This window comes from Chanos chanos, chromosome 3 (assembly GCF_902362185.1).
Source record: "Chanos chanos chromosome 3, fChaCha1.1, whole genome shotgun sequence".
NCBI classification, from domain to species: Eukaryota; Metazoa; Chordata; class Actinopteri; order Gonorynchiformes; family Chanidae; genus Chanos; species Chanos chanos.
In genome coordinates this window covers 26,297,686-26,310,497 of record NC_044497.1, presented here as the reverse complement: position 1 = coordinate 26,310,497, position 12,812 = coordinate 26,297,686, and the positions used below count along the sequence as shown (strand labels likewise).

At 39.6% G+C, this 12,812-nt stretch overlaps 2 protein-coding genes across 2 annotated transcripts; both read right to left on the bottom strand.

The window, feature by feature from the left end:
* Positions 1–189: 189 nt before the first annotated feature.
* On the bottom strand, positions 190–5,107 carry LOC115807142 (protein lifeguard 2-like). The gene is made up of 12 exons (XM_030768014.1): positions 5,093–5,107; positions 3,126–3,210; positions 2,482–2,585; positions 2,261–2,325; positions 1,951–2,004; positions 1,691–1,741; positions 1,555–1,594; positions 1,232–1,269; positions 992–1,079; positions 700–795; positions 492–545; positions 190–339 (listed from the first exon to the last, which is right to left on the bottom strand). The coding sequence occupies exons 1-12, from the start codon at positions 5,105–5,107 to the stop codon at positions 190–192; spliced, it is 840 nt and encodes a 279-aa protein (XP_030623874.1).
* Positions 5,108–8,005: 2,898 nt separating this feature from the next.
* On the bottom strand, positions 8,006–9,545 carry fitm2 (fat storage inducing transmembrane protein 2). Its single transcript, XM_030768009.1, has 2 exons — positions 9,373–9,545; positions 8,006–8,609 (listed from the first exon to the last, which is right to left on the bottom strand). Exons 1-2 carry the CDS (start codon positions 9,543–9,545, stop codon positions 8,006–8,008), a joined length of 777 nt encoding a protein of 258 aa, XP_030623869.1.
* Positions 9,546–12,812: the final 3,267 nt, after the last annotated feature.

Genomic DNA, 12,812 nt, shown 5'->3' with positions numbered 1-12,812 from the left:
ATTTTTTTTGTGGCACAGAGGAGCAGATAAAGGCTTAGCAAACAGGCTAAACATGTAACACAGCGCACCTATGATCCTGATCATGCTAGAGAGCGCAAAAACTGTCACAACAAGAGGCTTTCAGTAGACAGCATAACTGTGCACAACTGAATTTTTACATTTTTTGTAATGGATACATAAAGAGGAGCTTCAATCCCGCTCTGTGCCAAACAGCTGGAGGAAGAAGGTGAAGATATAGACAATATCCAAATAAATGTTGAGTGATGCAAAGATGTACTCCTCAGGGCTTATGGTGTAACGCTTGTTTCCCATCAGCAGCTGTGTGTCAAAAACTAGAAACTGAAGTTCAGAGAGAAAGAGAGTTGAGAAGAGAAAGCAAAAGGAAAAGAACATTGAAACTGAATATCGATATTCAAACTCATGAGGCAGATTTAAGATTAAAGATCAAAATCAGATTAAAATTAGATATAACTTTGAAATTGTGAGTTTACCATGGTAAATAGGATTGCTCCCAGGGCTGCATAGATAGCATGGAGCCATGGAACCTATAAAGAGGTGAATTATGAATTTAGGAAAAACTATTTCAACTTATCTTTGTTTTTAATTTAATTTTTTTTCAGTTACAGTCCTGTTAATTGTACTCTGATCTGTTTGTTCCATTCTGTGTATAGCTCTGGTGAAGGAGAGAGATATACTCACATATCCAAAGGGCAGGACAAAGGCCAGGACGAGACCACAGATTAACAGAGTCATGCTGAAGATGAACAGTACGCCCTGGCATGAAGTCACATCAACCTGCAGAGGAGAACACTGCATGAGTGTATGACTCACATTCAGTGGTGAGTAAGGGACTGGACGACAAAAGAAATAGTGTGTTACTCCCATTCATTAGGAATGAATACAACCGTTTTGTCAAAATGTAACAATACACTTATGCATGAAATTTTAAGGGCTAGTTCTAATGCTTGTTGTCATGGGTTGTATTTCTCACCTTTGTTTGGAAGCTGAAGATTGTAACTGACAGACAAACCAAAGCTGTAATGCCAAGGCAAATCATCACAGACTTTGTGTTGTAAAAGCTAGCAGAGACAGAGAGAAAGATCAAATCTGTTGAGTTATTAGTGTTGTGTTAGCATCCGTATAAACAAACAAACAAACAGAGACAGACACAGACATGCATGACAGTCAAGGGCAATCAAACATGAGCCATAGAACCTGTGAGAAATCATACCTGGACAGCATCCCTGTCATGTATGAGAGAGACAGTGTCTGGAAAGGGAAAGATTACATTTTAACATGGAGGAATCGATTTTGGTTCACTGATAGGAAAACAAAAATGTGAACTCTTGTTTTGTTGTGCTGTCTATTACAACCCAATTTATAAGTGATAAACTTAGTACTTACAAATTCTTATAAACGTATAAATAAATAAATTGTAATATAAGTTCTTATAAGAACTTAATTTATAGGACTTTGAATATATGGTTTTATTGATATTAATTTCAGTTCCAAGAGGAAAAGGACTAAGGAGAATTGGTTTGTCCTAGTACTCACAAATATTGCCAGAAGAATCAGATTCCATGGAAACTTCCTCCTATGGGGAAGAGGAGATGGGGGGGGGAGATGTTGTGAGAGTGTATAATTAAAATAGAGGTAATTCTTATCGTTTCATTTCAAAGCTAAAACTCACCTTGGTGCAGAGCAGCATGAGAGAGTCAGGTATGTGATAAAGAACACTGCACTGTAAAGAGGAAAAGAAAACACATACATTTTTAACAGCTCTGATTCAAATGATATTTCCAGGTAAACCTTTGCACAGTACTGGTGTTCACTAATTAATTCACGCAGTTTGACACTTACAAATGCAAAAATTAAGCTATGTACACTTTAAAGAAAGCATGGCCATCAATATTCCTTTTTATTGCTTAAATCAGTGTTTACAGTACTTACTATGAGGCCCAGTACCATCCGGGGTTGGTCTGAATATATGTCTTCAGAGGCTCACTGAAAGAGAAGGATGCAGTCTTCTCAGTGTGCTGTTTCTCTGAAAGTCCCCACTCCCATTAGCATTAGTGCTGTGTGTTTTCTCTTACTGTGACATTTTTTGTCCTTTTTTCTTGTTAATTTTATCATGGTACCAATATCAGTGGTTTTCACAATATTTTTAGTAGGAACAAGGTCAGAAAAGGCACTGGCATGAACTAAATCAAACTGAGTACAGAAAACCATGTTTTGTACATAAAACATCTCACAAACTTACCAGAATGTGAAGAGAGCCACAATAGCTAGAGTGACAGAAAGCTGTATCAGTAAGATAGCATACACCTGCAGAAGAAGAGGAAAGCACTTAGTTTATTTACACTAACATTCAATTTAAAAAAAAAAAATAGCACAGTGCTGCACAACTTCCTTTAAGGCAGTTTTAATCAAGAAGCAAATCAATATATATCAGTATCACTCTAACAATCTCACTGGCATTACCTTGCGGATGAATACCCGTCGGATATTTTGGTCATCCCAGCTAAATTCTGTGAGCATGTCACCATCACCACTGTAAGCTCCACTGTAGCAGGGGCTGCTGTCTCCTACACAGAAAAGCAGTGTTTTACATCAGCTCTCAGGCCCATAGTCATACGTCATGTTCCCTGAATGCGGCCTCCGACTCAGGCCCGCTCTAACTTGCTGCTTGGTTGCTGCAGTTTCTTCTGATGGCCACAGGGTGGCATTGATGAGCACAGTTTTTAGTTGCGCAATGGAATGTTGATGCAGAGCAGTGTTTTTCCATTTGAGGCATTGTGCTTATATTATTTACATCCTTTTCAACTGGAACAGCTTATGCAATAAGTGGAATGTTTTTTTTCAGTGTATGTATGCCAGTCATTGTTAATCTAATTGTCTTAAGCATCAGGGACACATTCTATAATAGCATCATAATATTAGTGCTAAATAATTTGCTCAGTTTTTGCCTTGAGTTTGTATTTGCTCTAAAATGTAAACATTCGGCTTTCTTTCTGGCTGATTAATAAATAATTTTTTCTAACATGTATAGGATTTTTTGTGTCGAAACAAGGAATAATTGTCTTTAAAGAAAAAAAAAAAGAAAGTAAGAAAAGAAAAAGACAGACCTGCAGTGGCCTCCTGATAACTTGGAGGATGTGGGGGCATGGCATCTCCATATGAGCCATTGTTTGACTTGTTGGCCACTGACACCTGTAAACAGAGGATTCAAACACTCCGCTATACGTCTATCTCAATAGTCTCATTTTAATGGTTATTTTTTGTTTTCAACATACCTTAATACTTAGAATACATGCAACAGTTACATCAGCTTAACAAGGATAAAGTCCTTGTATTTCTCACACATCAATGTCTAAAGTTGAGTGAAATTACAACCATTCAAATGACATTAACATAGGATATGTTTCAATTTTAACACAATTCAAAACAGTAGAGCATATAATAGGCTTCTCAGTAAGGTTCTGTAAGCCTGGTGGGTGTGTAGACATGACAGTCTGTTGCGTCGTCAGCTCTGTGTGAATGGAGTCAGAGTGTCACTGGCATGACCATATGTCTAATCTGGCTTTAGCTACATGATCCCATCCCCCCAGTTCACCAGCCTTTTATGCATCATATCCCAGGATACAGAAGATCAAAATTTAGCAACATCGTCTGTGAGAAAGGGGGTCAGGGTGAAAGAGGAGGAGGAGGAGGAGGAGGAGAATGAAGAACAGACTCAGGGACAGGTGGAGTCACACACACACAAAAAAAAGATATGTGTCTGAGGAAGAAAGGATTTGAACTCATATTCTTGTTTTGCCTAAATCAGTGACATTTCAAATTCACCTTAGAGGTAAACTTACAGAGACTATTAGAAGAAACACACATTCATCCCTTTACATGATCCAGTAAATGTTAGTTTTTAATATGGATGAGAGTGGCCCATGCTTACACTTAACATAGGTCTTCTTTTCTAATGATGTAGTCTATTTATGCATTATGGTGGCTCTTATGTTTATTAACATGAATGGTATTGTATCCATATGGTAATTATACACGTAAAATTACTGAAACAAGAAGAGCTGCCATTGAAATGGAGAACTTCAGTGAAAAAATACTTATAATACTTATATTTTAGTAAATATTTTATATACTAATACTTATGTTAATGTTATACTTATAAAATAATATACTGGACTTCACTATTAAATCATTATCATTATTAAATTTTGTAAAAATGAATGCCAAGTGTATAGTAATAACAACTATCAATAAGAGGCTTGTCTACTAATAATCTAATCCACTTAATACAAAACAGTGAGAGTGAATCTATTGAGCTATAAAGGTATGATAGAGGTAAATAACAAAATAGATTTAGGGGAGGGATAACCACAACATTCTTCTAAAGAAATAATCTGAACTCTGAGTTACATCAATTAGCTTGCCTATATTTCTAGCACATTCTGTAGATGAAGTGACAGACAACATATCTGAGCACACACCTTCACCTTAGCTGTTCTGAGCTGTCACGGGGGGAAAACCCAATAAGAGTAAGAGACCTCATTCATATCCCTCTGATATGTTGTTTTAATGATTGTGTGAGGAGCCAGTGTACATACTCCACAAACCGAATACAAGGCAAGGCAAAATACTTTTACTGGTTTTTTTACCTCCACCTCAGACTATGACCAGATTATGTAGGAAAGATTAAACATTCAAAGGCCCCTACGTCGTTTTTAATGCTTTGTTAAAAAAAAAAAAAGTGCGTATGTACCTTTTCATATCCCTTGTGGATGCACAATATGTACAAACCTCCTCAGATATAAAGTGCATCAACCCAGAATCGTCAATCACCAAATCCGGAATGACACTGCTAATTTCACATATCAGTTTGTTGTCGGTGAAAGACAAAAATGAAAACAAGTCCATAGCAGCAGCATTACCAGAGCCTTAATAACATTACATCAAAATGGAGCCACTACACCAATCTCTTTCATTAATGAATTCTAGCTGCCTGGTGCTTTTGTTTTTTTGTTTTCCTAAACTGTGTGCAGATGTGACTATTCTTAAAACAAGAGAGCCGTCGAGAGCTTACCTTGCCTTGAGTCATGCTGATGGTCCTTGGTGTCTAATGTGTCTCCCTTTCTTAATTAATTTATACACTCCAGCCAAAGACTTGGTTTCGAGTGAATTATTGCTCCTTTTCAGATTGCTGTCTTTTATATATAGACCACTGAGTGACAGTTAAATATTGGAAATTGCGATCGAGAGAAACGGAGGGATGCTCTTCTCCTGTATGCCTGTGAGTGTATATGCTGCTCAGATGAAACGCCACTCACTGCTGTAGTACACTGAGCCTTCGCAGAGCAGCATCCTGTATCTCCCTCTCTCTCTCTCTCACACACACACACACACACCCTCCCTCTCTCTAAAAGGCACATTCTAGCAATATCCAGTTAAGGCAGCACCATTGACAGTAACTTGGATTATAGCACTGAGCCTGACGAAAAAGGGGTGATTTTTTTTCGCCCTCTTTCTCTCTCCATCGGTGCTCATTCAGCTGTGAAACAGTGATGTAACGCTCGTCCAGAGAGATCTGGAATTACAATCTGCTGCAGCAGGAGCAGAGAGGACGATAGGGCGAGGACAGAGAATGATTCAGTTTCCATGGGTTTTTTACATGTACCTAAAATTTAATATTAAACAAGATTCATTTTCTCTTTTCCTGTTTTATACTGCATGTAAACCCCCCTCAACATTGTGGAGGACAGTGAGATGGTCAAATCCTACATGTTTGTAACTGTTTTTCTGTTAATGATGCATCTGCTGTCTTTACAGTCTTTGTTCTTTTCACTCCCAGTCTCTATATTAGACTGTTCCACTGTTTTTTTCCTCTTCCTCTATCAGCTGCACAGCAGACATGAAAGAAAAATAAATAAAGGAATATAAATGTGTGCAGGAAATAAACCACGTAAAGAGACATACATTGCCATGATATTGTCTCTAAAGTGTTTCTTTAATAGCATTTTCAGGATTACTAAAAGAACTGAACATGTTTGTTCTTACAGTGACACAGAATGAACATTGTCACACAGTGCACAGTCTTACGAGCAAATCCCTTTCCATTAAAAAAACACACCCAGGTTGGACCCCATCAAGCAAAATTCAAATGACAAGCAAATAAGTCATTTACATAAATATGTAATGCATGTAAGGTATTTATTTTAAGTTATGAAGAGGTATCTGAATGCTTACACCAACTATAGGCCTTTCTGTAGGCACAGGAGTGGATTAACATGTCTTATATAGTAGGAGAAAACCTGACCAGTCAATTATACTGTAACATAAACCTTCATTGCAATCAGGAGATGACATTTTGGTGTGTGCTGGAACATAAGACAGGTTGCAGACCTTCTATTTAGTACGTGCATTTCCTATCTGTGCTATCTGGTGGAATGTGGGTGAGACAGCCACTGCTAGTATAAAAATGTCTTACGCCAACTATTTCATACATGAACACTAAATTACAGCGGTGTTTGCAAGTCTTGCTCCTGAACACATACAGCTTGGTACATTTTAGGTCTCTTTTTGCTCTAACACACCTGCCTCAGGAAATCAAAGGCTTTTAGAGCGAGCTGATGAGAAGAACCACATGTTAGAGAAGGAAGAGATGGATCTTCAGGAGCAGGAACGGGAAACATTGCTTTAGTTTTCTTAAAACTGTGTGACACTGTACATGCTGTTGAGGTGTCATTGTCTCAGTCATAGATACATGGATACAAACAGATGTTTTTTTTACTTGAATGATTCTCAGATCCAGATAAAAAGAGAGGAAAACATTTGGATGGTCGACAGGGGACAGTGTGAACTCAAAACACATGTGGCACTGAACCTCTGAGACTGTTGTCAGGTAACATGTTGAGAGTTCTCCTTAGCAGCAACACGGTAGCTTCCCGAGCAGAAACTACAACAAGGTAATATTACTACTTTACAGAACAGACTTCAAACTCACAACATAACTGAGAGAACAAACTCTGTAGTGAGATAAGTGTGTAAAATGTTTTGGATTCCCACAGAGTATATGGTAAATGAAGACAACACAGTACATCTCACTGCTGTCTCTCAGTGAAAACAGTACCAGGGGCAGTCTCGTGTATTAATCACTGACATCTTATTTTTTAGATATTTAATATTCTCAAATGGTTCTTAACTCAATTTGCATAAAATAAATTAACCAAAATAATAAAACAAATATCTATCATCATTTATGGCAATGATCAAACTCTTTTTCATAGAGTAATTTGAAGCTGTGCATTCAGTCACCTGAAAAAAAAAATCTAAATGAACTATTTGATTGGTTGGCTTGGGTATCACAGAGCATAATCCTGCATAATTAGGAAAATAATATAAAGTTAAGCAATGTAATAATGTAATGACAATACATTAGGGGTACCAATAATTTGCAAACTTTTGGGATGACACCAAAGTTGATAGTCTCCAGTCAGAGGGCAGGCATTTAGTCTAGAAATTACAACTAGAGTAAAAACACACCTATAAAACAAACTCTCAAAACATCAGTCTAAAATCCAGTGCTAAGGTCGTAAACAAACAACTGTGGCAGCATGCATATGCAAATTGGCACTGTCAAAACATCCTGCGGCTCACAAAAGGCAACCCAGAAGAAGTGTGAGTGCACGGTCAGTTGAGACGGTCATACCATACATAGTTTTTCTCTCAGCTTACAGTGTCATTTTAGAAGCAGCAGCTGCCCATCACTGCCACAAAGGGTAGCCAGACTAATCTCCAAAGTTCAACCGGACCCCTCACAAGGACACACACGCTTACACACACACAGAAATGGAGAGAGAGCGAGAGAGAGAAAGCGAGAGAGAGAGAGAAATGGACCCCATAGAGAAAGCTTGTCAGTGTTTGATATCTTAGTCTTTAGAGTGTAGCTATTACAGTTGCCATTGATACAATGGTCAAATACATGTTACAGGTGTTTGGTTTAAGCATGCTGTTTCTGTTCACTGTACTGCGGAGGAAGGCATGGGGAATACTGATTTAGGTACCAAACTTTATAGGTAAAATACCAGCATAGTAGTGCACACCCAGTTCCAAGGGCCTTGTGAGAAACATCATGAAAATAGACAGAGGTACAGCCAAACATCCATATCCAAATGGCCACTATAGCATTTAGCATAACATATAGAACATCCAGAATGGTGTCTTCAGTGCCTTGCGTTTGAACCGCTCTCCTCAGGTGAAGCATTGGTGTCATTTCCTCTACAATCACAAGAGCAGAGTAAGCAAGGATGAAAGAGTGTCCTGAAATGTCATATCCGTTCCAAAAGAAACCAGCTTTCTTGCATTCTGCCTTCGACGCTAATTCTCCACGAATGCTCTCAGAGGATTCAGTCTCATAGCATGCTCCTGTGATGTTTTCAATGTAGAAGAAGGTCTCTGTGCATGTATACCAGATGACAGTCGCCACAAATAAAGAGGACAGCCTCTGTAAGACAAAGGCATTGCCCCTCTTGTGAGAGTTGGACAGATAGATGAATGGGAGCAACAGGAAAATGGTCCATCCCCAAGAAATTTTTACAAAGTATCTAAAAAGAAAACGAAAAGACATGCAAAATAGATGAGATTTCATATTCTTTAAGTTGAGGAGATATTTTGGAAGAGAAAAATTGGAGAATAGTACAAACATTAGGCAGGGGGCTGGGACAAAATGACAGAATTGGGCATTAAATCGGAGTTACGAACATACATTTTCACAAACGGTTCTCGGTACGATGAATAAGAAAGCTGTGCATGCAAAAACACAGGCGTAAATTTAACTGTGAAACAGCATTTTTTGTTGGATTGTTTTTTTAACTGTTTCAACCATTCATAATCCGGATTGGTCATGCTCCGCAGCCCCTACAACCACCCTTAAACGTCAATGAGCATAGCTTACGCTAAAGTCACTGTGCCTTACTAATGTAAAAGTTCACACTGCTGAGGCAAACTGAATGATAATTAGCGATGGTTCTGTCTAACTAATCAAGGAAGTCCGTTCATTCAGCTACAGCAACTAACAGAACAGAGAACAGGGCAACGTTTAGTCGTTAGCTAACTAGATTACTAATGTTAGTCAGCTACCCAAAGCTGCAAACGCTAGTAGGACTTGTTCACTCTCCTTAACCGATTCACCAATTGCTTTCTAACACCATCTTACATTCAGTTCAGTATACATATACTACCAGTTCATCCTCTGGCTTGCTAACATTAACCCTAACGTAAATATCAGTCACTGCTGTGTTTAGCTGGTTTACTGTGGGTCAAAGAAATCCACGCTTTTGTGCGCTGTCAAACTTAAACTGTACTTACAGGTTCAGGAAATTTTTGCTGTTACTGAAGTAGGTCTTCGGAACAAGCTCCAGTTCTTTGAGGATGGACCCTATTAAAGAAATACCTATGAAAAGATACGGCAAATTCTGTCGTACATGGGTTAACCTCCAGATTCTTACTAAATTGTTCACGATACTACGGAGGGCAGCCATGATTGTGCCTTGACAGTTGCAGATGGAGGAAGCACTGAAGAGGGCGGCCGTGTGCTGACGAATAGTTCATTTTAGCCGGCTCTTTAAAGTGAACGCCGGGACTGGAGCCGAATTACCTCTCTAAGAGCAGGTTCGATAAGTTTCCGTTGTTTTGCTGATTACTTGCTGCTCCTTATGTGAAATGACCAAGATAACACATTATCTCACAACAGCTTTACAAGTTACTGTAATTCCATAGCAAATTAACTGTTTAGACACAGGGGAGAGGGTAGAAGAAATGAATGATACCAACACTGAGAAATCAAACACACATCTGTGACTGCTGCTGTCTACAGCATTTTATATGTCATTATTTCTATGTTACATAACGTCAAAATGAGTAAAACTACGAACAAAGAAACATTCTATCGTGTTAACGCATGCAACGAAATATTGGGTTTCGAGGGAAAAGTGCTCATGAATGGGGAGGATTCTGTAATTTTCAGTAAGTGTAACTAAACGAAGAGCAGGCCCAGAACCATAAAACTCGAATCTTCTTGGTTAACGGATCTAAATGAACCGGCTCCTAAAAGAGAATCAAATTGTCCACCACTGTTCACCACTATAACTGGCTGGCCATCAACCGCCACCACAGAGGCGTGGAGCTAGCCAGGCTCTGGCTCCGCCTACGCTATCTTGCCTTCTAAATTACATGAGGACGCTTGTAGCAGAAACGGCGTTCGAAGAACTATGATCGTCTTTAGTTCTTGCAGTGCGGACACACGAAAGAGGGTACTTCTTCCAACAGTTCTAATAACTGCGAAAAAGTTCCTCCGGTCCGAAAGAGCCTAAAGTTCCCACCAAGCACCAGACGTCCATGGACGTTGTATTTTGGGCTAAATTTCGGCCCGTCATGGCCTTTATTTAGCCCCAAAATAGCCCTAATACAGCCATGAAAATACGATGACATTGCAGCAAGTTGGGAATTATATTTCGACGAGAATGTCTTGTGTATGCTAGTCCCAAATTAATCATTCTGAACATTTTTTAACACAATCACTGCTATATAAATATAAATATGTTTAAAATACGACATACAAATAACTTGTGACGCTATGGTGTTAAGACAGTGATGGTGCCGTGGCCTACGAGATTTCAGGGTAACAGTTAGGCCTGTGTATTACAAAGCATGTAGTGTCCTTATTTATTTATTTTTTTAAAACTGTTTTAGGGTCCGATGAGGATGTAGAGTGCCAGATACAGCTCAGATAGACCCATGACAGCCTGTTCTCTGGGTGGTGCAATGCTGCTCAGCAAAGATGGGAGTAAGTTGTATTTTTTAAAATAAATCATAAGATGTACCATGAAATAATACGTATTTCAACCAAAGTCTGGGCTGTGTGAAATGAATTGTGCAATTAGATGGTTGTCAAGTAAAACTTGTTATTTTAGGGTTATCCTGAGGGAAATGGGGCTGGAAGGGGTGGTCTCGCCTGCTAAAGTGGGAAAAAAGTGGGAAAACCTAAAAAAACCCTTACAAAGTAAGTAGTGCATGACAGTGCAATGTAGAGTGGTGTGCACAGCTATGGCATTTTGTAAAAGAGTGTAGCTAAACCCCTGTTAAACTTAGTTTCTCCTAAATAGTAAAAAGCTACGCATAAATGTGCCATCTGTTATGGTCTGTTTGTTTACTAAAACGTATTCACATATTAATTATAACCGCACTGAAATTTAAAGGAACTCAAAAAGCCCCCCTCTGAAGTGGGGACCGAGTCAGGGGAAGCCACCGCAGGTTCCTGGAAGTGGTAACCCCTGATGGATGAAGTGCCGGGGGGAGGGGGCATCTATTTGTCCTCCCCTCCTCATTTTGTCTGCAGGGGGTGAGAACTCCAGTGTGGCTGTGGTGGCTTCCCCTGAGGCAAGAGGTGAGCAGGAGGAGGAGATCCGACAGCAGTCAGAGGGGAGAGGAAAGAGGAGGAGGGACCCTGTCCTGGAGTTTTTGGAGAGGGAGGCAGAGAGGGCAGAGGGGAGGGCCAGGAGGGATGAGGAAAGGGAGGACAGGCTGCTCAGAATATTAGAAAAAATTGCTGAGAAGATATAATGAGTTTTTAATGTGCATTTATTTACCTATTTATTTATTAAAAGAACAAATGAAATATTAAGTACTCTGTGAAAAACTGATTGTGTATGACCTTGCTTTTAGAATACACCCAGGATAAATTTTTAGAAGACAAAGGGGAAATTTGTCCTCTGCATTTAACCCATCCTATACACTTGGAGCAGTGGGCAGGGCCAGCTCTGTTGCCTTGGTCAAGGGCACTTGCAGGAGTATTAACCCTACATGATGTACATATCTTTGATGCTGGGGAAACTGGACCACTCAAAGGAAACCAAGCAAACACAGGGAGAACATGCAAACTCCACACAGAAAGGATTTGAAACCAAGACCTTCTTGCTGTGAGGCTACAGTGCTAACCACTGAGCCACTGTGAAGGCAAAAATACAGTACCATTTGGTGTATAGGTTTGTAAAGGGAACTATACAATACAGTGCCATTTCTTATATAGGTTAGTAAAAGGAACTATATACTATAAACTATTATCCAGAAAAATCCTAACTTACAAAATTATCTAAATGACAAATAATCTAAATTTACTAGATGGCACATATATACAGAGGGTAGTGGATGGGGGCAGAGTCTTTATCTCTGGGGTGTGGGGATGGGTGCAGAGTCTCTATCTCCAGTGGCAGGGAATGTGTGTTTTTTTTAAATATAGTCACGCTCCTCCAGTGCAACCACCACCTCAGGAGCAGACACAGCAGCTGCCGGCTGCTCCCTCACTTGCTCCCCACTGGGATCTGGCTGCTGCTGATGAGGCTGGTCATTGTCATCATCCCCCGTGACTGACTCCTCTGAGGGGTCCAGCAGGTCACCAGAGTTCATTGCAGTGTTATGCAAAATGGCACAGCATGCCACAACCTCTGATGCAAGGGGAAGGTCTTACTTCCTTACTGCTTTCAAAAATACTGCCCTCCACCTTGTCTTCGTCATTGTCTTGGCATGGTGGTGTTTGAACTTCCTCTCCACTGCCCTCACCACCGGTTCTTGGTGTTACGTACCAAGAACGGTTGTTGCTGTTGTTTCAGTTGTTCAGTCTAAACTGTGTCCCATTAAATACGTTAAAATACGTTACGTTAAGTAGCTCGGTCATGGAATACTTACACGTGAGCTATAACAAGAATGGCAGGGGTGCCGTTATTTTAATCCTTAAACAGGCACAAAATCAA